The 24,728-nt window shown below is 40.2% G+C and overlaps 1 protein-coding gene and 1 long non-coding RNA gene across 6 annotated transcripts in view; both read left to right on the top strand.

Annotated features, from left to right (window-relative positions):
* The window catches only part of LOC110970365 (dnaJ homolog subfamily B member 6-like), a 52,471-nt gene extending 37,158 nt beyond the window's left edge, over positions 1-15,313 (top strand). For 3 of the 5 annotated variants that reach the window (XM_051953426.1, XM_022220627.2, XM_051953427.1), the window contains exons 2-8: positions 1,897-2,003; positions 3,438-3,547; positions 8,038-8,103; positions 10,194-10,304; positions 10,450-10,596; positions 10,740-10,953; positions 14,426-15,313. In XM_051953426.1, the coding sequence (XP_051809386.1) occupies positions 1,939-2,003; positions 3,438-3,547; positions 8,038-8,103; positions 10,194-10,304; positions 10,450-10,596; positions 10,740-10,953; positions 14,426-14,531 (819 nt within the window). In that variant the 5' untranslated portion in view covers positions 1,897-1,938 and the 3' untranslated portion in view covers positions 14,532-15,313. The remainder of the gene's footprint in view (positions 1-1,896; positions 2,004-3,437; positions 3,548-8,037; positions 8,104-10,193; positions 10,305-10,449; positions 10,597-10,739; positions 10,954-14,425) is intronic. The other 2 variants (XM_051953424.1, XM_051953425.1) reach the window with 2 other exon arrangements.
* Positions 15,314-16,508: 1,195 nt separating this feature from the next.
* On the top strand, positions 16,509-18,386 carry LOC127535425 (uncharacterized). The gene is made up of 2 exons (XR_007944274.1): positions 16,509-17,037; positions 17,142-18,386. It is a non-coding gene; the product is annotated as an uncharacterized LOC127535425 (long non-coding RNA).
* The last annotated feature ends 6,342 nt before the right edge of the window (positions 18,387-24,728 follow it).

Raw genomic sequence — 24,728 nt, 5'->3', positions numbered from 1 at the left:
ATCTATTTGTGTTCATTTTAAATGGTTCACTTTGCTCACTGTATGCTAAAAATGTCCGGCCCACCTCATGTCCTTAATCTATAAATCCAGCCCGAGTGAATTTTTAATTGAATAGCCCTGCTGTAGAGCAATGGTTCCAAGGGGAGGATGTCTCTTTTTGTTTATAACCTGTTGCCTTGTTGCATCTCTGTCTTGTTTTCTCTGATTGTACCTCTGATGGGTGTGACTAAGACGTGAAGAAAGGAGAGGAAAGGAATTGATGACATACAATTAGTTAAATGATATGACGGAAAAGTAAAAGTGTATTTACATTTGAAACATTATCTTCTGTTGGTTTCTTGCAGGATACAATGTCCTAAATGATGCTCTGTGTCACTGCTGTGCTTTAAAGTCACACAACTTCTTTGGTGAAACAAAAAATGCAATACCGTCATTTTTTATCACAATTTGTTACAGTTATTAATAGTATTTTCCTCTTGTTTGAATTTCATTGTGGGCCTGCCTAGCACAATATATAGAGAGTTTATTTTATCAAAGAATGGCAACTATAGTCTTACTCTCTTTTAAAAAAACAGCTTTGTGAATTCCATTCTTGCAATTGCAAGGATTTTACTGAACAATCTCCCTTAGGAGATGATAGAAACTGCATACATGCCTTTCATAACAGCCTGCTTTTGATTTCAGGCAAGAGTTGTAGTTCTTGTCAAGTCAACCACATAAAACCAAATTATGGTTTAGCTGAATGTGTATTTTATGTTGTTTGGACAATTCCTTCAATATTATGGAGCAGTTCCAGTGTAATTTAACCTTCTGCAGTCTCACATCTATCACACATGGAAGAAACATTCACATATTATACCAAGTTTAGCTTTGTAAGGCAGCCTGTGTTGAACTTCAAATTCAATAGCCGGTGCATGAGTTATTATTAACAGGAACTTTATTGAGGTAATATATGCATCTTCAGGCTTGGACTCTTATTGTATGGTGCACAAAAGAGTTAACGCCTTTTATGTCGACTATGTTACATTAGAGAAGACACATTACGGTAATTAAACACCATGCTGCTGCACAGTATATCAGGTGTAGAACACACCATGTAAATTTCATGTTCAACTAGTTGTTGTTTGTTACATGAGGTTCACTTTCTGTTTTCAGTATGTGACACTATGACTACAGACCAGTGTAATACTTTTTTAAGGCAGGCATTGGATCATTGAGATAGGGAAAACAGATGGAATTAATGATGGCTCAAATCCAATAATTGTCTCAGTCTTTAATTCTCTAGAAGGAGTTCATTGTGAGTATAAGGCCTGATAATGGCGCAGTAAATTCGAAATAGTTGACTCCCAGTGTATAGCTTCAAGCAGATTTTTTTGAAAGTCTGCACAGGCGCCCACTAAATTCATGAAGACTAACATCAGTGCTGTGAAGATTTGTAGGTGGAGTCATAAAACTATTTAGCCCCACACATGTCCAAGACCCGTTTAATATATGTTTCAACACGTTTAGAGCATTTGTCAAGATTTTCGCTTTTAAGCATTCCTACCCCCTAGAAAACTGTTTTCGCGGCTGTGGCTCAGGTGGTAGAGCGGGTTGTCCAATGATGGAAGGGTCGGTGGTTCGATTCTCGCCAAGTCATGCGCTGTTGTGTCCTTGGGCAAGACACTTTACCTGCCTCTCACACTGGTGTATGAATGCGTGTGAATGTTGGTGGTGGTCGGAGGGGCCGTAGGCACGGATTGGCGGCCACGCTTCCGTCAGTCTGCCCCAGGGCGGCTGTGGCTACAAATGTAGCTTACCACCACCAGAGTGAGAATGTGTGAGTGAATGAATAATGGATCCATTGTGACAGTAACACTCATCAGCAACACACTCTCAATCTGTTTGCTCTTTCAGGTGCATCAAGCTCTCTGAAGTTTCTCCATTCATCCACTCGTCATGGTGGACTACTACCAGATTTTGGGAGTACGAATGGATGCGTCTGCAGATGACTTAAAGAAAGCGTGAGTTGATGAAGTTTTGAAATTTGGTTTCAAGTGTGACATCTGCACAGGGGTTCTCTCGCTGTACTGTCCTCCAAAAGCCTTGGGGACCATGCATCTAATTCATTCATCATTTTTTCATTGCGTTTCATCAAAAGTAAAAATAACAAAGTGAGCCAAACTAACATTCAGCATTTTCTGATCATTGTCTTTAAGCTTCTCATTTTAGTTTTAGTGCATTGTTTCCACAACCATAGCAATCTGTCCTGTTTCTTAGTGACAAGACAACTAAATTTGGCTTGTGAGGTGTGCCCTATTATTACTCCTCTTCAGTCCCATCAGGAGACTTCCCAATGGAATCCATCAGGTTTAACTGCTACAAAGAGCTAAGTCAAACAGACTGATATGGGCACATCCCTCAGAAAGCAAAAATTCAGGCAACATTGTTTGAAATATGTTTTGCTCCTGTGTGCTGTCAGAGATGGATTTCAGGGTTTTTTTCTTTCTAAATTTACCTTCACTGACATTTTTTTCACTGAATTTTGAGCATTCCTCACCTTTTTGTGCTCTTTCTACTAACTAGGGTCAACCGTTCTCGTTAAACCTTTTGTCAACAAGAAAATTTTGAAACAATTTATACCATTAAGTGAGGACATTTTGAAGGTTTGGCGATGATAAACATGATAGAACTGTTCATTACAAATGTATTTACTGTAACATTGTTTATTTCCATCATGATAAACTTTCCCCTAACGTTAGAATTACAAAATATGAGGGCTAAAGAACAGGTGCAATGATCTGATCTGTAACACCTGTAACAAGAGGTCTTAAAGTCTTATTCCTTCTGGTTTGAGGCGTTTGATTTGGGGACACCTGTGGTTTCAGGTGGTGGGAGCAAGTGTTGCATAGTTTCGTTGGACTGACATGTCTGGAATTGGTAGGAGCAAGCACATACCAAGCAACAATTTTGTATTCCTTCAGCAGCTCTTTATGAAACAGCAAATTTTAAGAACACATCCATTGTCAAAAGCACAAATACTTTCTCTACGTTCATTTTTTTTAAGTTAACAGCACTGCTAACCTCTCTGGCTGATACATTTTATTACATGTAGTTGTATCACAGTAAAAGCCACCCAATAGTTTAACAGGGTAATGTGAAGCAGCAGTTGGAAATGTTGAGTTTGCAGTAGCAGGAATTTAATGTAGTTCTAATATGCCTGCAGTGAAGGTCAGTGAACAGAAAGTTATGCTCAAGAATATGTTGCATTTTATTCAGTACACTCGACAATATATATTATTAAAAATATTATAATTTATATGCTATAATATTAGTATTAAATAAGTGTTATCAGCAATATTACGGCAGTGAAAGAAAAGTTACTGAGCAGAATTTTACTGTTTTACATCAGTCAACTCTCATTAAGCACTTATTGCCTCCCCTGTGTCCTGGTGCAGATACAGAAAGCTGGCTCTGAGGTGGCATCCGGATAAAAACCCAGAGAACAAGGAGGAGGCTGAAAAGAAGTTCAAGGAGTTGTCAGAGGCTTACGAAGTCCTGTCAGATGGTTGGTATTACAGCTAGAGGAACACTGCACTCTTAGAGGGATGAAGCTCATACCAATAACACAGAGTGTGAGAGGAGCAAAAGACTCTTGGAACACCAAGAGTCTAGGACTGGGAGAAGGGACTTGGAATGTTGGAACTATAACAGGAAAAGGTAGAGAGCTGGTTGACATGATGCAGAGGAGGAAGGTGGACATACTGTGTGTCCAGGAGACCAGGTGGAAAGGTAGTAAAGCTAGAAGTTTAGGAGCAGGGTTCAAGTTGTTCTACCATGGTGTAGATAGGAAGAGAAATGGAGTAGGAGTTATCTTGAAAGAGGAGTTTGTTAGGAATGTCCTGGAGGTAAAAAGAGTGTCAGATCGAGTGATGAGCCTGAAGCTAGAAATCGAAGGTGTGATGTTCAATGTTGTTAGTGGGGATGCTCCACAGGTAGGATGTGAGCGGGAGGAGAAGGAGAAATTCTGGTTGGACCTTGATGAAGTGATGCAGAGTATCCCTAGAAGTGAGAGAGTTCTCATTGATGCAGACTTCAATGGACATGTTGGTGCAGGAAACAGATGATGAGGAGGTCATGGGCAGGTTTGGTATCCAGGAGAGGAACGCAGAAGGACAGATGGTGGTTGACTTTGCAAAAAGGATAGAAATGGCTGTAGTGAATACTTTCTTCCAGAAGAGGCAGGAACATAGGGTGACCTATAAGAGTGGAGGTAGGAGCACACAGGTAGACTAGGGGCTTACGATGACTTGTATGCTAGGTTGGACAGTAAGGAGGGAGAGACTGATCTGTACAGGTTGGCAAGGCAGAAAGACAGAGATGGGAAGGACGTGCAGCAGGTTAGGGTGATAAAGGATAAGGATGGAAGTGTGTTGACAGGTGCCAATAGTGTGATGGGAAGATGGAAAGAGTACTTTGAAGAGTTGATGAATGAGGAAAATGAGAGAGAACGAAGAGTAGAAGAGGTGACTGTTGTGGACCAGGAAGTAGCAAAGATTAGTAAGGATGAAGTGAGGAGGGCATTGAAGAGGATGAAGAGTGGAAAGGCACGTGGTCCTGATGATATACCTGTGGAGGTATGGAAGTGTCTCGGAGAGGTAGCAGTAGAGTTTCTGACTGGGTTGTTCAACAGGATCTTAGATAGTGAGAAGATGCCTGAGGAATGGAGGAGAAGTGTGCTGGTGCCCATCTTTAAGAACAAGGGAGATGTGCAGAGTTGTGTCAACTACAGAGGAATAAAGCTGATGAGCCACACGATGAAGCTATGGGAAAGAGTAGTTGAAGCTAGACTAAGGGCAGAGGTGACATCTGTGAGCAGCAGTATGGTTTCATGCCAAGAAAGAGTACAGCCATGGCCATAAGTTTGGACACAGCATGACTTCCTATGTCTGTTTTGATGTCTATTACAGAACATAACTAATATTTTTGACAGCACCAGTTTAATTAGTCAACAAGGGATATAATATTATCAATAAATTCCAACAATTGGAACAACTTTGTTCCCAAAACATATTAGAAGAAAATAACAAAAAAATGCAGTACTTTCACAACCGAATTTGGTAAGAAGAACAAAATGACACCAAACTCTTTTGATGTTTTTTTTTAAATATGAAACTTAATATAGTTCTCAGGAGTTGTGTACGTTATTGTAAGTGACAATTTTGTGGTATTTTCTAAGATTCACAAGCATCATGGTACTTGTGTCCAAACTTATGGCCATGGCTGTACGTCAGATGCAATATTTGCTTTGAGGATGTTGATAGAGAAGTACAGAGAAGGTCAGAAGGAGCTGCATTGTGTCTTTGTAGCTCTGGAGAAAGCTTATGACAGGGTGTCCAGAGAGGAACTGTGGTTTTGTATGAGGAAGTCTGGAGTGGCAGAGAAGTATGTTAGAGTGGTGCAGGACATGTATGAGGACTGTAAGACAGTGGTGAGGTGTGCTGTAGGAGTAACAGAGGAGTTCAAGGTGGAGGTGGGACTACATCAGGGATCAGCTCTGAGCCCCTTCTTGTTTGCTATGGTGATGGACAGGATGACAGACGAGGTTAGACAGGAGTCTCCATGGACTATGATGTTTGCAGATGACATTGTGATCTGTAGTGAGAGCAGGGAGCAGGTGGAGGAGAAGCTAGAGGCATGGAGGTTTGCCCTGGAAAGGAGAGGAATGAAGGTTAGCCGCAGCAAGACGGAGTATCTGTGTGTGAATGAGAGGGACCCAAGTGGAAGAGTGAGGTTACAGGGAGAAGAGATCAAGAAGATGGAGGATTTTAAGTACTTAGGGTCAACAGTCCAGAGCAACGGAGAGTGTGGAAAAGAGGTGAAAAAGCGTGTACAGGCAGGCTGGAACGCTGGAGAAAAGTGTCAGGTGTGATAGAAGAGTTTCAGCTAAAATGAAAGGAAAGGTTTACAAAACTGTGGTGAGACCAGCTATGTTGTTTGGTCTGGAGACAGTGTCCCTGAGGAAAAGACAGGAATCAGAGCTGGAGCAGGGTTCTCACCAAGATTTTTTTCAGCGTAACGGCAGGTCTTCCTGCACGCGCATGCGCACGCACATGCAGTAGATGGGAATGCGCATGCGCAATAGACGGGACAATCGACAGGCAAGTACGGCTGAGGTGGGGAGACATAAATTAACCTAGATAGGCACCCTAGCTTGGAAAATCCAAACTGAATCTCCATGTAATCTCCTATCTCCATGTTAGGAGATACAGGAGAGTCAGTTTGGCATTGGGCGAATTGAATCGCGTTTCCCTCCTGGGACAGTTTGGTACGACCAATCATAGCACGGGAGGCGGGAGTTCATGCTGCGTCATCTTCAGCGCCTCGAAGATGATGCCGGAGGAGGAGGAGGAGGAGGGGGGCCAAAGCGAATCTTTTTGTGGTCTCTTGGGGTTTTGGATGGCGTTAGTCGTTGCCTCTTTTCACTTGACGTTTCCGACGATGAGGAGGCAGTGGATGGCACGTTACTTTCGGCTTCTTGCCATTGTTTGTACAGAGGAAAATCCCGTTCCAAACATGTGAGTAAATTTAAACAACTTTTACACATACGCACCGACTTGGTTTGGCTCCGATTTGAAGTTATTCCTAACACCGCTAATCGTTCGGAAGGAGTCTTTTGTTGCGTAGCCTTTTCAAAAATAAGTGTTGTACTTGAGAGTACCCCATGTATTCGCAGATTTTTGTGACAAAAACGGCAGTAATCATTCACCGCGACGCTTTCTCGGCTGCATGCCATTATTGTTTGGACTACATGGACTTCATGGTCGATTTGTTTGTGCGTCACATCCGTGTTACGCTGATTGGTTCTTTCTCGTTCAAGCTGCATTCGTTAGCCCCTCCTTTTTGAAATTGTCTCCTGTCATCACAATGCCAGACTGCCTTTATTTCTATTTATATTAATACATAAATAAAGTCAGTCTGGATTTTCCAGGCAATTGGCACCCAGTCGATAAAAACAAACGCACATGGCATTATCTGTCAAAATAACAGCGCAGCGGCCCTAATCACCGTGTTACCCCTTCCTGTTCGGCCCCCGACCGTGGTCAGGAAGCCTGGGGTTAACCCCCTTCACTTCCTCAGCAGCCATAGAGGCAAAGACACAGGAGCCCAGCCGTATCGAAGAACACTGCAGCCTTTATTGTCTATCAACAGTGGCTGAACCGCACAGTACCGCCAACCCAGCAACTATACACCTTCTCTCCTCTACCGAACCGACTGAACCGACTGCCGTCTCTCTCGCTCGTGCTGCATTCGAGGTCGCTTGGACATCTTGCTCTCCCCCGCTCTCCCACACACACACGCTACTCTCTCTCCCTCTCTCATGACGGAGCCATACACTCTCATAACAACAGCGTAATCTTTGAAATGCGCTGGCGTAGCGGCCCTAATCACAGCGGAATCTTTTAAACTGACAACGTAACGGGCCGTTATGACAGCGTAACGGGCCGTTATGACAGCGTAACGGGCCGTTACGCTGAAATGCGCTGGCGAGAACCCTGTGGAGGTAGCAGAATTGAAGATGCTCAGGTTCTCTTTGGGAGTGACCAGGATGGATAGGATCAGGAATGAGTACATCAGAGGGACAGCACATGTTAGAGGCTTTGGAGATAAAGTCAGAGAGGCCAGACTGAGATGGTTCGGACATGTCCAGAGGAAAGAGTGAATATATTGGTAGAAGGATGCTGAGTTTCCCAATGCCAGGCAGGAGGCCTAGAGGAAAACCACAGAGGAGGTTTATGGATGTGGTCAAAGAGGTCATGAAGGTAGTTGGTGTAAGAGAAGAGGATGCAGAAGACAGGGTTAGATGGAGGCAATTGATTCGCTGTGGCGACCCCTGAAGGGAAAAACCGAAAGGAAAAGAGGAAGAAGTGAGAGGAGCAGAAGAGTTTAAATGAAACGCATTATCTGTCTTTCCCGTTCAATGATTATTGTGTTTCCATCTTAATAGGTGGTTTCTCACTGTCATCCTACTATTGAGTTTTCGCTTTAATCTTTCAGCCAACAAGAGGAGCATATATGATCATTACGGCAAAGACGGGTTGACAGGGAGCAATGGCGGAAGAGGTTAGTGTTTCTTTTAACTTAAACCTTTGCAGTAACTGCGTACGTGTGTCCAGCTGCGTAGTTTTACTTTTCCTTGTTCAAATATACCATACAGCAAGTTTAACCTCTTAAGCCCGGTCGGCCCATGGGTGGGCCGAAGAAATCCCGGCGTTTTTTTCTGAAAATATGGCCAGGGCTTAAGAGGTTAAGAGGATATTTAATGTAACGCATAATTTAATGTTATACAGTGGGTACGGAAAGTATTCAGACCCCTTGAAGTTTTTCACTCTCTGTGTCATTGCAGCCATTTGCCCAAATCAAAAAAGTTCATTTTATTTCTCATTAATGTACACTCAGCACCCCATCTTGACAGAAAAAAACAGAAATGTAGAAATTTTTGCAAATTTATTAAAAAGGAAAAACTGAAATATCACATGGTCATAAGTATTCAGACCCTTTGCAGCGACATTCATATTTAACTCACATGCTGTCCATTTCTTCTGATCCTCCTCGAGATGGTTCTGCTTCTTTGAGTCCAGCTGTGTTTAATTAAACTGACTGGACTTGATTAGGAAAGGCACACACCTGTCTATATAAGACCTTACAGCTCACAGTGCATGTCAGAGCAAATGAGAATCATGAGGTTGAAGGAACTGCCCAAGGAGCTCAGAGACAGAATTGTGGCAAGGCACAGATCTGGCCAAGGTTACAAAAAGGTTCCTAAGAGCACAGTGGCCTCCATAATCCTCAAATAGAAGAAGTTTGGGACGACCACAACTCTTCCTAGACCTGGCCTGCTCCAGCCAAACTGAGCAGTCGTGGGAGAAGAGCCTTGGTGAGAGAGGTAAAGAAGAACCCAAAGATCACTGTGGCTGAGCTCCAGAGATGCAGTCGGGAGATAGGAGAAAGTTCCACAAAGTCAACTATCACTGCAGCCCTCCAGCAGTCGGGACTTTATGGCAGAGTGGCCCGACGGAAATCTCTCCTCAGTGCAAGACACATGAAAGCCCACATAGAGTTTGCCAAAAAACACATGAAGGACTCCCAGACTATGAGAAATAAGACTCTCTGGTCTGATGAGACCAAGATTGAACTTTCTGGTGTTAATTCTAAGCGGTATGTGTGGAGAAAACCAGGCGCTGCTCATCACCTGCCCAATATAATCCCTACAGTGAAACATGGTGGTGGGAGCATCAAGTTGGGTGTTTTTCAGCTGCAAGGACAGGACGACTGGTTGCAATTGAAGGAAGGATGAATGCGGCCAAGTACAGAGATATCCTGGAGGAAAACCTCTTCCAGAGTGCTCAGGACCTTGGACTGGGCCGAAGGTTCACCATTCAACAGGACAATGACCCTAAGCACACAGCTAAAATAACAAAGGAGTGGCTTCAGAACAACTCTGACCGTTCTTGACTGGCCCAGCCAGAGCCCTGACCTAAACCCAATTGAGCATCTCTGGAGAGACCTCAAAATGGCTGTCCACCAACGTTCACCATCCAACTTGACTGAACTGGAGAGGATCTGCAAGGAAGAATGGCAGAGGATCCCCAAATCCAGGTGTGAAAAACTTGTTGCGTCATTCCCCAGAAGACTCATGGCTGTACTAGCTGAAAAGGGCAAAGACGGGTTGACAGGGAGCAATGGCGGAAGAGGTTAGTGTTTCTTTTAACTTAAACCTTTGCAGTAACTGCGTACGTGTGTCCAGCTGCGTAGTTTTACTTTTACTTGTTCAAATATACCATACAGCAAGTTTAACCTCTTAAGCCCGGTCGGCCCACGGGCTGAACACAGGGTCTGAATACTTATGACCATGTGATATTTCAGTTTTTCTTTTTAATAAATTTGCAAAAATTTCTACATTTCTGTTTTTTTTCTGTCAAGATGGGGTGCTGAGTGTACGTTCATGAGAAATAAAATGAACTTTTTTGATTTTGGCAAATGGCTGCAATGACAGAGTGAAAAATTTCAAGGGTTCTGAATACTTTCCGTACCCACTGTATGGAACAGATGGAATAAACACAGACTTAGCAGCGTCAAAATAATTTAATTTGTTTTTACTTTGGCCCAGGTTTACAGTGTTAACTTTAGTTTTTACTAACATAATGTTTCAGGAAACCACTTTCACAATGGAGAGCATTTCCACGAGCCATTCACATTCCGTAACCCAGAAGATGTTTTCAGGGAATTCTTTGGTGGAAGAGACCCATTCGCAGATTTTTTCGGTAAGACGTCCTATACAAGTAAAGAAGCTGATTCATCTCTAAAGCATTGGAAGAGTATCAACCTAAAGCATTGTCTTCCTGACCTCCAGCTGTAGTTTTAGTTTACTTTAACAATGTCATGGCTTTGTTTTTTTTGTTCTCTCAGGTGCAGATCCTTTTAGTGATGATCCATTTTTCAGCAGTGGTCGGCAGCAGCAAAACCGGGCAAGTCGCAACCGAACAAGTGGCTCATTTTTCGGGGGCTTTGTTGGTTTTCCTCCTTTTGGTGCTGGCTTCTCACCTTTCAACCCAGGTGAGAATGCACAAACACATTTTTTTATTAAAGAAAGATTTTCAAAAGGTGTGCTGTTGCAAACCATATCAGCTTCAAAATATTTCACATTGCTGCAAACCATTCTTGCCTTTTGAAACAAGATCTTGTCCTCTTTATCCCAGGCTTTGGTTCTTTTGGCTCCATGAGCACCATGGGTCACATGAGTCATATGGGTCACATGGGTCACATGACAACAATGGGAAATCTGGGAGGTGGAGGCTTCACTTCCTTCTCCTCAGCCTCCTTTGGAGGAGGAGGTGGAGGAAGCATGGGTAACTTCCGCTCTATGTCCACCTCCACCAAGATCATCAACGGCAGGAAGATCACTACGAAAAGGTAGTTACTGACCAAATGGATTATCATAGTGGCTCGCACGCCATTAGAAGCTGTCTGTACAGTTAAAAAATGAATAAGTATTCCTATCATTATTTTGTGATCACATAAACATGCACTTATTGGGTCAGACTAAGTAAATAAATGAATAATAAATAAAATGAGCCTGATGATGTCTAATATTGGAGTGTTCATTAAGAGAAAGATATTGTTGAACAATCTGATTGGGATGACGTCCAACAAACAACTCGCTGCTTTAGAAGAATTGACTATAGTTGACTCAAGGTGGGCTGCACCTGGTTAGTGGTTAGCACTTCCGCCCTTGCAGCAAGAAGATCCCTGGTTCCTGTCCCAGCCTGAGCCAAGGATCTTTCTGCATGGAGTTTGCATGTTCTCCCTGTGCATGCATGGGTTTTCTCCGTGCACTCCGGCTTACTTCCACAGCCCAAAAATATGCTGAGGTTAACTGATGACTCTAAATTGCCCGTAGGTGTGAATGTGAGTGTATTTGTTTGTCTGTATATGTAACCCTGCGACAGACTGGCGACCTGTCCAGGGTGTCCCCTGCCTTCGCCCAAGTCAGCACCCCCCGCGACCCTAGTGAGGATAAAGCGGTGTATAGAGAATGGATGGATGACTCAAGGTGACCTCTGAGAGATTTACAGCAGAGAAGCAGTCCAAGTATAAATCTGATTCTATGGACGCTTCCAGCGCTACTGCATCTAACGCATGTTCAGAATTTTTTGTCTAATATTCAAAACTTTTTTTGTGAAGAAGGTCATCTGTTCCTTTAGCCCTCAGCAGCCTTCGTTACAGCAGTAACGCTAAAGAAACAGAAGGCTCTACAGAGCTGTAACCCTTTGTCAGCCTGGGGACAGAGCTGAAAAGAAACCTGGGATTTTTCGTTTTCCTAAATTAAAGATGAATAATGGGCAGTTCTCCCCTGCAAATAGCTTCATATATATGTATATATATATATATATATATATATATATATACACATACATGTATATACACATTCATATGTATGTATATACATATATGTGTCAGGGTAGAGACTGCGATTTGGTAGAATTGGAGTTTCTACCAGCAGAGATTGCGATTGTAATCTCTACCAGTAGAGATGGAACTTTAAATCTGACCCTAACCTTAACTAACCCTGATCTTTAAATCTGACCCCTGCCCTGACCCCTGACCCTAACCTTAAAAGTCTAACCTTAGCCCTGACAAATCTCTACTGGTAGAATTGGAGTTTCTACTGGGAGAGATTGCGATCGCAATCTCTACTGGTAGAAACTCCAATTCTACCAAATCGCAGTCTCTACTATGATATATATATATATATATATATACATACATACATACATACATATGAAAACTATTTTTCCATAGAAACTTCCACACCACCTTGACAGCCAGCGGTTGACAATGTTTTAATGAAACCGAATGTTATCGCCAACGTGAATTCCAGTCTTATTTTACCTACAATCACCCTTAGTCAGCAATTTTTAATAGAACTAAACATCGCCCGCTTTGGCCCCTGTAATGTATTTAGCTATGGTTGCCGGTGTATAATTACACGTTTCCGACCATGGAACTGCCAATTTCCAGCTTGTGTTTGTCATTAGGTGTGTTGCTAAGTGGGGAAAGGGGGTTAGACATGTGAACGGGGGTGGATAATGACTTTGCTGCCTCCCTCATCAGACTTAAATTCTTTGAAGGACTTGTGGGCCCTTCTCAAATGAGACTAACAGGGCAGGAAAACAATACGCTTATTAGGACAATATTTTGAAGGTTATAAGTTCATTATGAATAGATCAGGAAGCGGATTTCATCTATGGAGTGCTCATGGCAGTTAACTGAAAAGAAGGATATACTGGTCAATCAATGTTACACAAAAATGTTTTGTCATTTTGTGTTGCTTTATTGTTACTATTACTCTTTGCAGATATTTTTGTAATTTAGTTGCCTATTAATTGTGCACTCTAACATGTTCCCCTGAGAAAGACAAATGTCACTTTTCCTTTGTTAAACATTCAGCTTTGAGGATTAGTAACATTTAAATTGACTGAGAGCATTGCAACAATAATCTGAGTACAATTTTTCTAGGATTGTGCCAGCAGTATAATGGGATGGGCCGTGGCTTTCGACTTTTAAATTTTCTCTACACATTACATTATTACACAATTTTTTTTCCAGTCACATTATTTAGCAGTAGAAAAATTAAAATCTAAACTAAGATGATACCACCTGCACTAGCAGACTGATATTCACTCTATCCCTCTGTTGTTATCAGAACACCTCAACTCCATTACAAAACAACCTGAAATAAGCATGCTGATTTAATAGCAAATCAATTAAAACGCAGCTTTGGTCAGGGCAGACCCTGAGAGTTCCCAGCTGCTCAGCAGAACAGTAAGCAGTTTCAGCTTCTCTTATAAGCATCGTTTAATATGCCCAACATGTCCTGTGTTTTTAGTGAAGCTGCTTTTTGAGAAGTTTTTACAGATTAGAAGTGAAGTGAGAGCAGTTAGTTAACACTCACTGAGAGTGCTCGGTTGAGGAATTTTAGGACTGTCCTGATGTTGATGTTCTGCATAGCAACTGAATTCTTTAAATCCCAGCTGAGATCACAGTTTAGACCAAAGATTTTGACACAAGTTTTAGCAGAGTGCGACATTTTAGCAGAGTGCGACATGGTTTTCAGTTTACAACTGTTGCAATCTAGTTGTACATGTGGTAGAAGAATCACCAGCATAATGAGTGATTGTGGTGGCGATTCATTAATTTACTGGGGTCAGACTATTTATGTTTCACTGCCAAGACTGAGCACTGTGACTTTGATTTACTGTAAATGCAAATTACGTGGTCACCAAATACAGTAATGTTTGTTCGAAATCATTGTAGTAAACCAGGAAATGCTGTACAAAGGTGTGAAGCAGCTGTTTTCTGGATGTTGTTCTTTGTGTCACAGTTGATTTTTTTTTTTTTAACTATATGAAACCAGCAAAGTTAGTTTCTTCCCCTTCTAGATACTTTTTGGTGATCAGTTTTACATTAAAATTGCATTTCCATTTTAAATTTTATCTGTCTATCTTTGTAAAATCTATTTAAAATGAGAAAGGAACCATAACTGATTGAATGAGCCATTCGCAGTTTCACTGTACCGGCCGTGTGTACTTAGACTTGCATGGCTTAATCTTTGAGGCAAGCATATGCTACTGGCAGGATCAGCCAGGTAGCCCAGACGGGACGAGCGTGCGGCGCACGCCCAAGCATAGAGCTGCGTAAATTATTGTAATATGTTGAACTTGCTACATTGACTTTGCTCTGCACTATCATTGAAAGTGTGTAAATTCACCTCCATTTTTATGTTCATTAGGAAGGTTTTAATAAGGTACTTATGTTGTTGATGTAAAATTTGATTTAAAGCATCTGTAAATTCTCTCCTCTTCCTCACCCTGTCTTTTTCCAGAATTGTGGAGAATGGTCAGGAGCGGGTGGAGGTGGAAGAGGATGGACAGCTGCGGTCACTAACCATTAACGGGAAGGAACAGTTGCTGCGACTGGAACACAAGTGAAGACACAAGCATCCTCTGCTGGAGAAGTGTTACCTCAGCACAAACATCCCAACAAACTTGAGCTGGAAACAGAAAGGAAAAAATGCAACAAAACAATGTAATAATAGTGCTACTATTAGTTGGATGTACATACTTTATTTCCCTTCATGTTCTCTGCCTGCTGACTCATTAATTAACCACCGATTCAAATCAGAGGATTGGGATGCAGGCTTTTCTATGCATTTTTTTGAGTGTATTTCTGAATTGGAGCTGTCCTTATATTTTTGCTCAGGGTGGTGTTATTCTTTCAGTGTTTGGGACCACAGTATTGTTTTGATATGACCAGACCCCTTCTCTTGCAGTACTTTCTGTATACACTCCACTATGTCATTCTGTGTGCAGACAGCACACATTGTTTTCAGAAAACAATATGACTGCTTTTTCATCTGAATGGAAAAATATGTTGACTTTGATTTTAAATAGTGAGTAGGAATAACTGAAGAGTTGTCCCCCCTCTCTCTTTACTGCTTGTCTAACCTCTTCTTGTTAATTCTTTTTTATTTATAAAATACAATGCTGGTAGGATGAGTTATGCAATTTTATATGTTCTAATACCAATATGTTTTGGTTTATTTGATTATGCATGTACTCCTGTTGATGTTGGGTCTTAATGTTAAACTGCATTATGATGCACAAATGATGGAAGGCGTTCAACAAATTCTATATGAATATCGAAGGAATTTTGTGTACTTTGTAAACCAATAAATCTTGAGTTCCATCTTGTTTTCAGGATGCTAAAATCATGGCTCTTTCTGGTGTGAGTTTGCTGTGATTTAGGGAAGTGCCTTTTTTTCCAGCCTTCAAGTTATGAGCTCCATCATGGGTAAATAACTGAAGTGTCATAACATTTTGTCCGACTAACTAAAATGTGTGTTAATTTAAACATTTGTTCAGGCATAAAAAACAATATTACAAAGAAAATACTTTATTGCAGTGAAATATTTAAACATATCTGCAGTACAATCCTTTTTATCACTTGATTGCACATTTAGTTTTTTGTTGTTTTTTTTTGCCCTCACAGGTCTGCCATGATCTCACACTGTCATTGTACAGTGTCTCTGACCTACTCAAAGCCCAATCAATCAATCAGCACATGATACCATGTTGTAAAGACATTCAAGAACAATTGCCAAACAAAGTAAACCTTCCCAGGAGTGGCCAGCTGACCAAACTTTCTCCAAGAGCATGTCGACATCTCTTCCCACACAAGAGAACCCAGGTGAACATCAAAAGAACTGCAGGCCTCACTTGCTTCAGTGAAGGTCGGTGTACATTAATGCACAGTAAGTAAGATTGTGCAAAATGGCATCATGGGAGAGTTACAAGGCACAAATCATGACTAACCAAAAAGAACATAAAAGTTCATTAGGTTTGTACAAGAACAAAAAAAAAAGACCTTTGGGGTAGCATCCTGTGGACTGGAGAGTCAAAGGAGGAACTTTTTGGGAGATATGGGTCCGTTACATCTGGTGTTACTCCACAAGAAGAACAGTAGAACATTATACCAGCAGTGAAACGTGATGGTTTGGAGCTGCTTTGCTTCCAGACCTGGGGCCTATTTCACGAAGCAGGTTTTACAAACTCTGAGTTTAATCCTCAACTCTGAGTTCTACTCTACTCTACTCTGAGACAGGAAACTCTGAGTTTTCGGTTTCACAACGGCTGATTTGAGTTGGTTTAATCAACTCGGAGTAGTTTCACTCGGAGTTAAGCGCGTGCACCGCAAATCTGAAAAGACAGCATCAATGGAACCCCGATTCGACGAGTCACCATGGCAACGGGGAAGCCAAAGGCTGCGTTTTTGAACTGGAAGTTTTTAACGCGCTCATATGGCGAGTTTGAAGACGTTTTTAGAAAGAAGTGCAACACCGCTGCAGCTGCAAAAGAGAGGGAGACGGCGTGGAGAACACTGCTGCCCGTATCAATGCGTAAGTTTAAATGTAGTCCTTTGTAATCGTAATAATATTACAGGGAATAACTATTTAGAGGAAATCTCGCGGGGGAGAAGCGCTCGTGGCAGCAGCTTAAGATGAAATATAAAAACACTGTTCAAACAGGTCAGACCTCGGCATTATCTCATGGAGGTACTTCATGTTGATCATGTTTTACATTGTAAAGTAGCCTAAATATTAAGTGGCTGTTTGACTGTGCAGTTGTTTTATCCACACATGGCCTAAATGTCTGCATCCATATCATGTTCTGTTAAATAATTGAGCCTATTCAAACTAACACAGACTTCTGCTCAGCCAACAGAAAGAAAGCAGATGCCTGTAAATCAGGTGGTATAAAAGGTCATGGATGTGTATGTGTGTGTGTGTGTGTGTGTGTATATATATATATATATGATTATTTAGTTCTCTTTTGTGTCTTTTTTGTCTTTTGGCCCCTTCACACCACAGACCTTGTAACTGTAAGTAGGCAACACTCCAAAGATTTATCCAAATGGTAGTTTAAGTTTTATACAGAGGTATGTTACTGATAGTTCTCTTCTCATTCACATTTTGGGTGGAATATAGAGTGTGACATTTAGCCTACACTGAAGTGTTGCACATTCTCATCTTTTTTTAACAGAGCATGGCTGGACAGCAGCAGGATGGTCCCTCAGCTTCCACTGCACAGACTGACACAGTGAGATGGATGTTCAGGAAACACCAGAGATTCATTCTGTGGAATTCATGTGCAACTGTATAATTGAATGTCAAAGTACAAGTTAGAGGTGGTGATGGTCACAGGTGAATTATGTTAACTATTGGAACATTAACTGAACTATCTTTTATTTGTAGGAAATAAAGAAGACCAAATGAAATGTGTATCATGTCTTTATTTGCTGTGGTGGTGATGGTGACTTAAACTCTAAAGTGATTATTGCATATGGTGTCTCTGACTGCTCTGCTGTCCTGGATAGCTGCAGGTGGATGGGCTCATCATCTGGGTCTTCAGTTTGTAGGGCAGGGTGTTGCTCTCCTCTAATAGTGGTAATATTATGAAGAACAACACATGCCACAGTAATATCACAGGCCCTCTCAGGGGTCACCCTGAGGAGACGTAGGTGCTGGAAACGGGCTTTCAGCAGGCCTATGGTCATCTCCACCCGGGCGCTGGTCCTGCAGTGAGTCCGGTTGAAGTTCTGTTGGGGGCCTGGTTCAGGGTCAGGGTATGAGGTCATCAGCCTGGGTTGGCATGGTAACCTCTGTCAACCAGCAGAAGGCCATCAAACTCTCCTGTAATGTATAGTGGATACATCAGAGTATATTAAAGGAGGGAGACAAGAGAATTCTATTGTGAAAATCTTTAGGCTGCTGACCACGTTGCAGTCTGTTGCTCAGGTTAGACTCTCCATAAATCCTGGAGTCATGAACAGACCCAGACCACTTGGCCTCCACATTAGAAATGATGTATGCAGCATCACATATGATCTGGACAGTGCAGAGAATGACAGATGTTGAACTATGATGCAGTCTTTAACATTTAGAAACAGTAGTCAGTCTACCTGTAGCCTACCTGCACATTTATGCTGTGAATGGACTTCTTGTTCATGATGTGAGGGAGCTGTGATGGGGCAACCCGGTCTCACGGGGATTCGTGAAACTGTCACGTAAGTTTTAGTTTCGGTTTCGTGCGCACCAACACGATTTCGTCGTGTTTTTCGTGCCGCTCACCACGAAATGTTTTTCGCTGTGGTAATCACATCTGAAAGTGGTTTATACCGGCGGATTCATGACAATCTAAGCTGTCCATCGGCGTATACTGCTTGTGTGATCGCGTTTGCGGCCGCCGGCCGCCGGACATTCTTGAAATTCCTATGCAAATTGGTAAGTGTACCACCGGCTTATGGTTAGGTTATGGTTAGGTTATGGTTAGGGTTATGGTTAGGGTTATGTTTAGGGACGATGTCATGCAAAATATAGCGTTGGATTCGCCACGGTTTTACATTAAAAATATAATATACACATTCTTTTGAAATACGTTCTGAGTGGCACGAAAAGTCCGCCGTTTAAAATACATTGGTGTGCATTTCGTGGTGAGCGGCACGAAAAACATGACGAAATCGTGTTGGTGCACACGAAACCGAAACAAAAAATTACGTGACAGTTTCACGAATCCCCGTGAGATCGGGCTGGATGGGGATGTGTGTGCATCTATGCAGCCAATCACACTGGGAAATCCTAAAAGAAATTCAAATGACTAATCCCAGTCTGAGGCTGCAGCACAATGTCATTAACAGAATATGATTTAAAATGAATTTAACAGATCTCTACATCATTCACCTGCAATCCTGTGGAACTGCGCCTTGATGTTCTGACAGGTTTGTGTCCACAATGATGAGTAAAAGTCGTTTCAGAGCCAGGAAAAGTTTTCTGACTGTTCTTCATACAGTTGTCTTACTCTGCATCTCCGACATTATATAAAAACTTTCATTTGCAAAGAACCGCAGCGCAACACACAATATCTGCTGGATGTGAGAGCATGACTGCGGCTGGTAATGTAAATGTAAGGACGAATTAGGTTGTTTATGTAGATTATGGACTTAAAACGATTACGAAACGGTACCGCTCAAACCGATAATTGTCCAGAAATGCGAGAACATTTATGCTCGGTCTGATAACAATCTACCGACGAATATTTAATTATCTGTGCAGTAATGCTGCTCCTTTCTCCACTGGATCATTAATAAAAGCTGTTCTACGCCAAAACTCGCCCGCTTACTGACTGAATGAATGAGGAAATGAAACAGCGTGTGTGGCTGAAAGTGGGCAGAGATGGAGAGAAACTCGAGGTTTTCTCAGATAAACCTGCTGGCGAGCAGGTTAGAGTCATAGAGTCTGTTACTGCGGTAACTGATCGAGAGTTGAAGTTACCCCTCTTTGTGAAACAGGCTCAAGTTACCCCGCATTCCCTGGTTAGAGTTACCTCGGTTCGTGAAACAGAAAACTCTGAGTTTCCCTCATTTCAGGGTTAACAAACTCAGAGTTTTCACTAAACCTGCTTCGTGAAATAGGCCCCTGGTACTAGACAACTTGTCATTACTGATGGAGCCATGAATTCTGCTCTCTATCAGAAAATCCTCCTGGAGAACATCCACCATAAATTTTTTACCTAAAGCTCAAGCACAAATAATTTATGCAGTATGACAACGATCCAAACCACACAAGCAAGTCCATATCTGAATGACTGAAAAAGAACAAAAAGTTTTGGAGTGGTCAAGTCACAGTCCCGACGTCAATCCAATTGAGATGTTGAGGCAAGATCTTTAAAGTGCAGTTCATGCTTGTAAACCATCCAATGTGTCTGAATTAAAACTTTTCTGCAGAGTAGGCCAAAATTCCCCCATGGTGATGTAAAAGACTGATCTCAAGCTGTAACATAACTGCAGTTGTTGCTGTCAGGTGACAACCAGTTATTAGGTTCAGGGGGGCAATTAATTTTTCGCACAGGTGGTACAGGTTTTCAGTAAATTTTCAATAAATTAGCATTTAAAAATTGCATAGTGTGTTTTGTGGGTTATCTCTGTAATATTAAATAAATATAAATAGTAGTTTGATGACATGGAACATTTAAATGTGAGAAATATGCAAAAATATAAGCTCTGTAAAAATACTGTATACAGCACCACATATGGCTACAGTACAGGACCTTCTCCCTACTGGACAAAATAACAACCTGCTGGTGAAATGAAAATGAATTATTTTATTGTATACTTGCAACCATATGAAAGGCGCCAATATCACTGGACACTATTCATTTTCAAATGTATTTATTTTTATTGTCCTCTGTATCTTAAGCGACTTTTGGTTCCAGTTACTTCTGTATATTCTTTAAGAAGCACTCATAGTCTTACTTTTACTGTTCCATATACAAAAAAGAGAGTGGTCGCAGAGCCTTCCAGTATAGGGCTCCATCTGATTGGAATAGGTTACCTTTATTCATTCGGGATGTAACATCTTTTGGTCAATTCCAATCCTTATTATTTTCACACCTTAAAACTTCCTGCTCATGTTTTTAGTTGTTTTTTTGTTGTTGTTTTTTTTGTTTTTTTTTGTCTTTCCTTCGAACTTCTGTCAATGCTGTATTATTTATTTGCATTTTCATATTTATCCTTTGTTTTACTTTTGAACTGTGGTTCTTCAGCTTTGTCCCTCAGGTGACATTTTCTATTTTGTATGAAACCTGAATAGGTTTAAGAACCATGGTTTGTGAACTGCTGATATTCCTGACCAGGGGTCACCAATCTTGGAAGCCAAGGGTTAGTTTGTCAGCAGCACCAAGTTGTGAGAGAGAAAAGGGGGAAAAGAAGGGGAAGAGGAGGAAAGAGTAGATAAGGGGGGAGGTGAATAAAGAAGGGAAGGGAAGAGAAGGGGAGAAGGAAAAGGGGGAGAGGAAGAAGAAGAAAAAATAAAGAGCAAGACAGACAAAGAAACAAACAAACACATCTCTAAAAGGCTATCTGGCCTCGTTGGCACAGAGTTGGGGGCACCTGTTTTAGAATTCATTGAGGATTGGGGGGGTGAGGGAACAAAGGAGCATGTCTGTCCTGTGTGTGTGTGTGGGTATGTGTGTTTATGTGTAAATGTGTGCACTTATGTTGCATTGTAAATTGTGTTTATATATGTATGTGTTTATGGACCCCCTTGAAAACGAGATGCTACATCTCAAGGGGCATTCCATTAATAAACTTCAACTTCAAACTTGAAGACAGGGGCAATGTACAAATCTGTACTGAATTTTTCAGGGGATGTTCAGTTGGACTGAAGCTTTCTCAGGAGGGGGGTTGGGGGATTTCATTAGTGAAAATGAGTTTGCATATCATGCCCCTTCTGCTGACTGTCCCTCTCTGTTCTCACTATATAACTTACCGTTACTTCTCAGCGGCTTTCGAGCAGAGTGTAGAAAGGAAGGCAACAGAGTGTCTTCCACCTGCTCTCAAGCGAAGAAGAGCCACCTACAGATACATTATGTTACTACAATATGTGCAGTTGTGACTACCCACTTGGGGCAAGTACTGTTAGTTAGTTAATTAGTTAGTTAATAGTTTATTTCAGGCAATGACTTTCAGACAACATGATTTCAATGCAGGTGTCATTTACACAACAGTAACTGGACAGGTAATACATGTGCTCACATAACCCATATAGAGTGCCTGAAAGGGAGTGGGAAGAAGCGAACTTATTTAATCCCACCCCCTTTTACATAAATTATAGACATAATATCAATGTCGCTTCCTGTTCATTTCTGTAACATAACAAACTCAAAACAACATAAATACAAGTACAGATAAATATTAGGTAAGTGTGTGACAGAAGTATTAGAATATTTTTTTGTTACCATAGGCAACAGATACATTGCAACAACTATTACATACCAACAATGGTAAGAAATGTAATACCAACAATGGTAAAGAAGAACTGTCTCAGTAAGGGTGATGGACAAAATACCAGCAATGGTAATGAACAATATACCAACAAAGGTAAGGAAACAAGCACACAATAACACAAGTACAACAAAATACTGATATCAATTTAAGAACCACTTTCTTTATACTGTGACCAGACCATGTTTTTATATAATAATTTAAATCTGTGAATATTATGGCATTGCTTGTGCTGGGTTTTCAAATTGTTCCAAAGTTGCACTCCACATACAGACACACAAAAACATTTACGATTATTTTTGGCACGAGGCTGTTTAAATTTACCATAGCCTCTGAAATTATGAGCATTTACTCTTTGAATAAACAATTGTTGTAAGTTAGATGGCAACGATTTATTAAATGCTTTATAGAAAACTATGACGGTACTATATTTAACTCGATCAGCAAATTTAAGCAACCTTGAATTGATAAACAGATTATGAGTGTGTTCACGAAATCCCACCTTATGAATGATCCGCACGGCTCGTTTCTGTAATTTAACTAGTGGATCAATTGTGCACTGGTAAGTGTTTCCCCATATTTCTGCACAATACATGAAGTATGGGAGTACCATCGTGCAGTACAAAGAGCAGAGAGCATTCTCATCAAGGTAAAACTTCACTCTATTTATAATTGAAATACTTTTGGAAATTTTTGTTTTTATGTGTCTGATGTGAGCTTTCCATGATATATTGCTATCAATCATAACTCCTAGAAATGCATTCTCATTTACAGTATCGATTTGGACACTGTCAACAATTAGATCTAATTCTAAATGACTGTTAGAACTGCCAAACATCATTATTTCGGTTTTATTTAAATTTAAAGATAGTTTATTTACATCCAACCAATTTTTTACTCTGTTCGTTTCCTCATTTAGTGTCTTTACAAGGTCATCATAGTTGTCTCTATTACAGAATATTGTTGTATCATCTGCAAAGAGAATGAGTTTCAAGGACTCAGACACATCAAAAATATCATTTATATAAATATTAAACAATGTTGGCCCCAAAACAGACCCCTGGGATACACCTCAAGCAATATCAAGTTGTTCAGATGTATACTGCCCCATTTTCACATACTGCTTTCTATTCGTTAGATAACTTTTTAACCAGTCACCAGAAACTCCACGGATTCCATAACGGTCAAGTTTATCGAGCAAAATTGAATGATTAATTGTATCAAATGCTTTTTTAAGATCAATAAAGACACCGGCTACAAATTGTTTCTCATTTAGATTCGTAATTCCTTCAATTGCATCAAGTATTGCCATTGAGGTAGTTTGTTGTTTACGAAAACCATATTGTCCTTCATTTATTATGTGATATTTATCAAAAAAAAACTTTCAAGACGGGAGTTAAAAAGTTTTTCTAAGATTTTTGAAAATTGAGGCAAAAGAGAGATTGGCCTGTAATTTGTAAAATAATGTTTGTTAACATTTTTGAACAGAGGTAATACCTTTGCTACTTTCATTGTATCAGGAAAGCAACCGGACTGGAATGAGAGATTGCAGATGTAAGTTAGTGGTTTAGCAATATACAAAATAACTTTTTTGACCAATGTCATATCAATATCATGACAGTCATTGGATGACTTACTTTTGAATTTGAGAACAACATTTACCACTTCCTGCTCAGTTATGGCTGAGAGGAAAAGTGATGATCGACTGTGATTTATGCTTGTATCAGCTATACGATTTGGAATTTCAGCAGCTAACTGTGGACCAATGTTCACAAAATAATTGTTAAAACTATTCACTATCTCATTTATATTATGATGTTCATTATTTTTGTCAATGAAATATTCTGGATACATTGATTTTGAGCATCCATTTTTAATCAAGCTATTTAATGTATCCCAAGTTCTTTTAATATTGTTTTTGTTTTCATATAACAATTTTCTATAATATAACTTTTTGCTAGTTCTTATAATATCGGTTAGTTTATTTTTATATCTTTTATACCTTAATTCTGCTTCTACAGTTTTTGACTTGATAAACAACTTGTAAAGATTTTTTTTTCTTGCAAGCATTAATTATTCCTTTTGTGAGCCATGGGCTTTTATAGCACTTGCTCTTCATAAAGTGTTCTTTTACAGGACAATGTTTGTCATACAATGACATGAATATGTCTAAAAATATATCATACGATTTATCGACGTCCACTTCATTGTACACAGGACTCCAATCCTGGAGAGACAGACTAATATTCAGGGCGTTAATTGATTCCTCAGTTTTTATCCGTTTGTAAAACATTTTTGTGGAATTTCCTATCTTTTTAAGTTCACAGTCAAATAAAGTAAAAACAGGTAGATGGTCAGAAATATCAGATATAAGCAGTCCATTGACATATATATATATATATATATATATATATATATATATATATATATATGGCATGCCGTTTAGGAAATTATATATATAATGAAAGTCGATATATATATAATGAAACTTGATATATATATAATGAAAGTTGATATATATATAATGAAACTTGATATATATATAATGAAAGTCGATATATATATAATGAAACTTGATATATATATAATGAAACTTGATATATATATAATGAAACTTGATATATATATATAATGAAACTTGATATATATATAATGAAACTTGATATATATATAATGAAAGTCGATATATATATAATGAAACTTGATATATATATATAATGAAACTTGATATATATATAATGAAAGTCGATATATATATAATGAAACTTGATATATATATAATGAAACTT

The sequence above is a fragment of the Acanthochromis polyacanthus genome, chromosome 9 (genome assembly GCF_021347895.1).
Source record: "Acanthochromis polyacanthus isolate Apoly-LR-REF ecotype Palm Island chromosome 9, KAUST_Apoly_ChrSc, whole genome shotgun sequence".
Classification (NCBI taxonomy): domain Eukaryota; kingdom Metazoa; phylum Chordata; class Actinopteri; family Pomacentridae; genus Acanthochromis; species Acanthochromis polyacanthus.
Note: the sequence above shows the minus strand (reverse complement) of the source record. Positions and strands in the feature narration are given on the sequence as shown.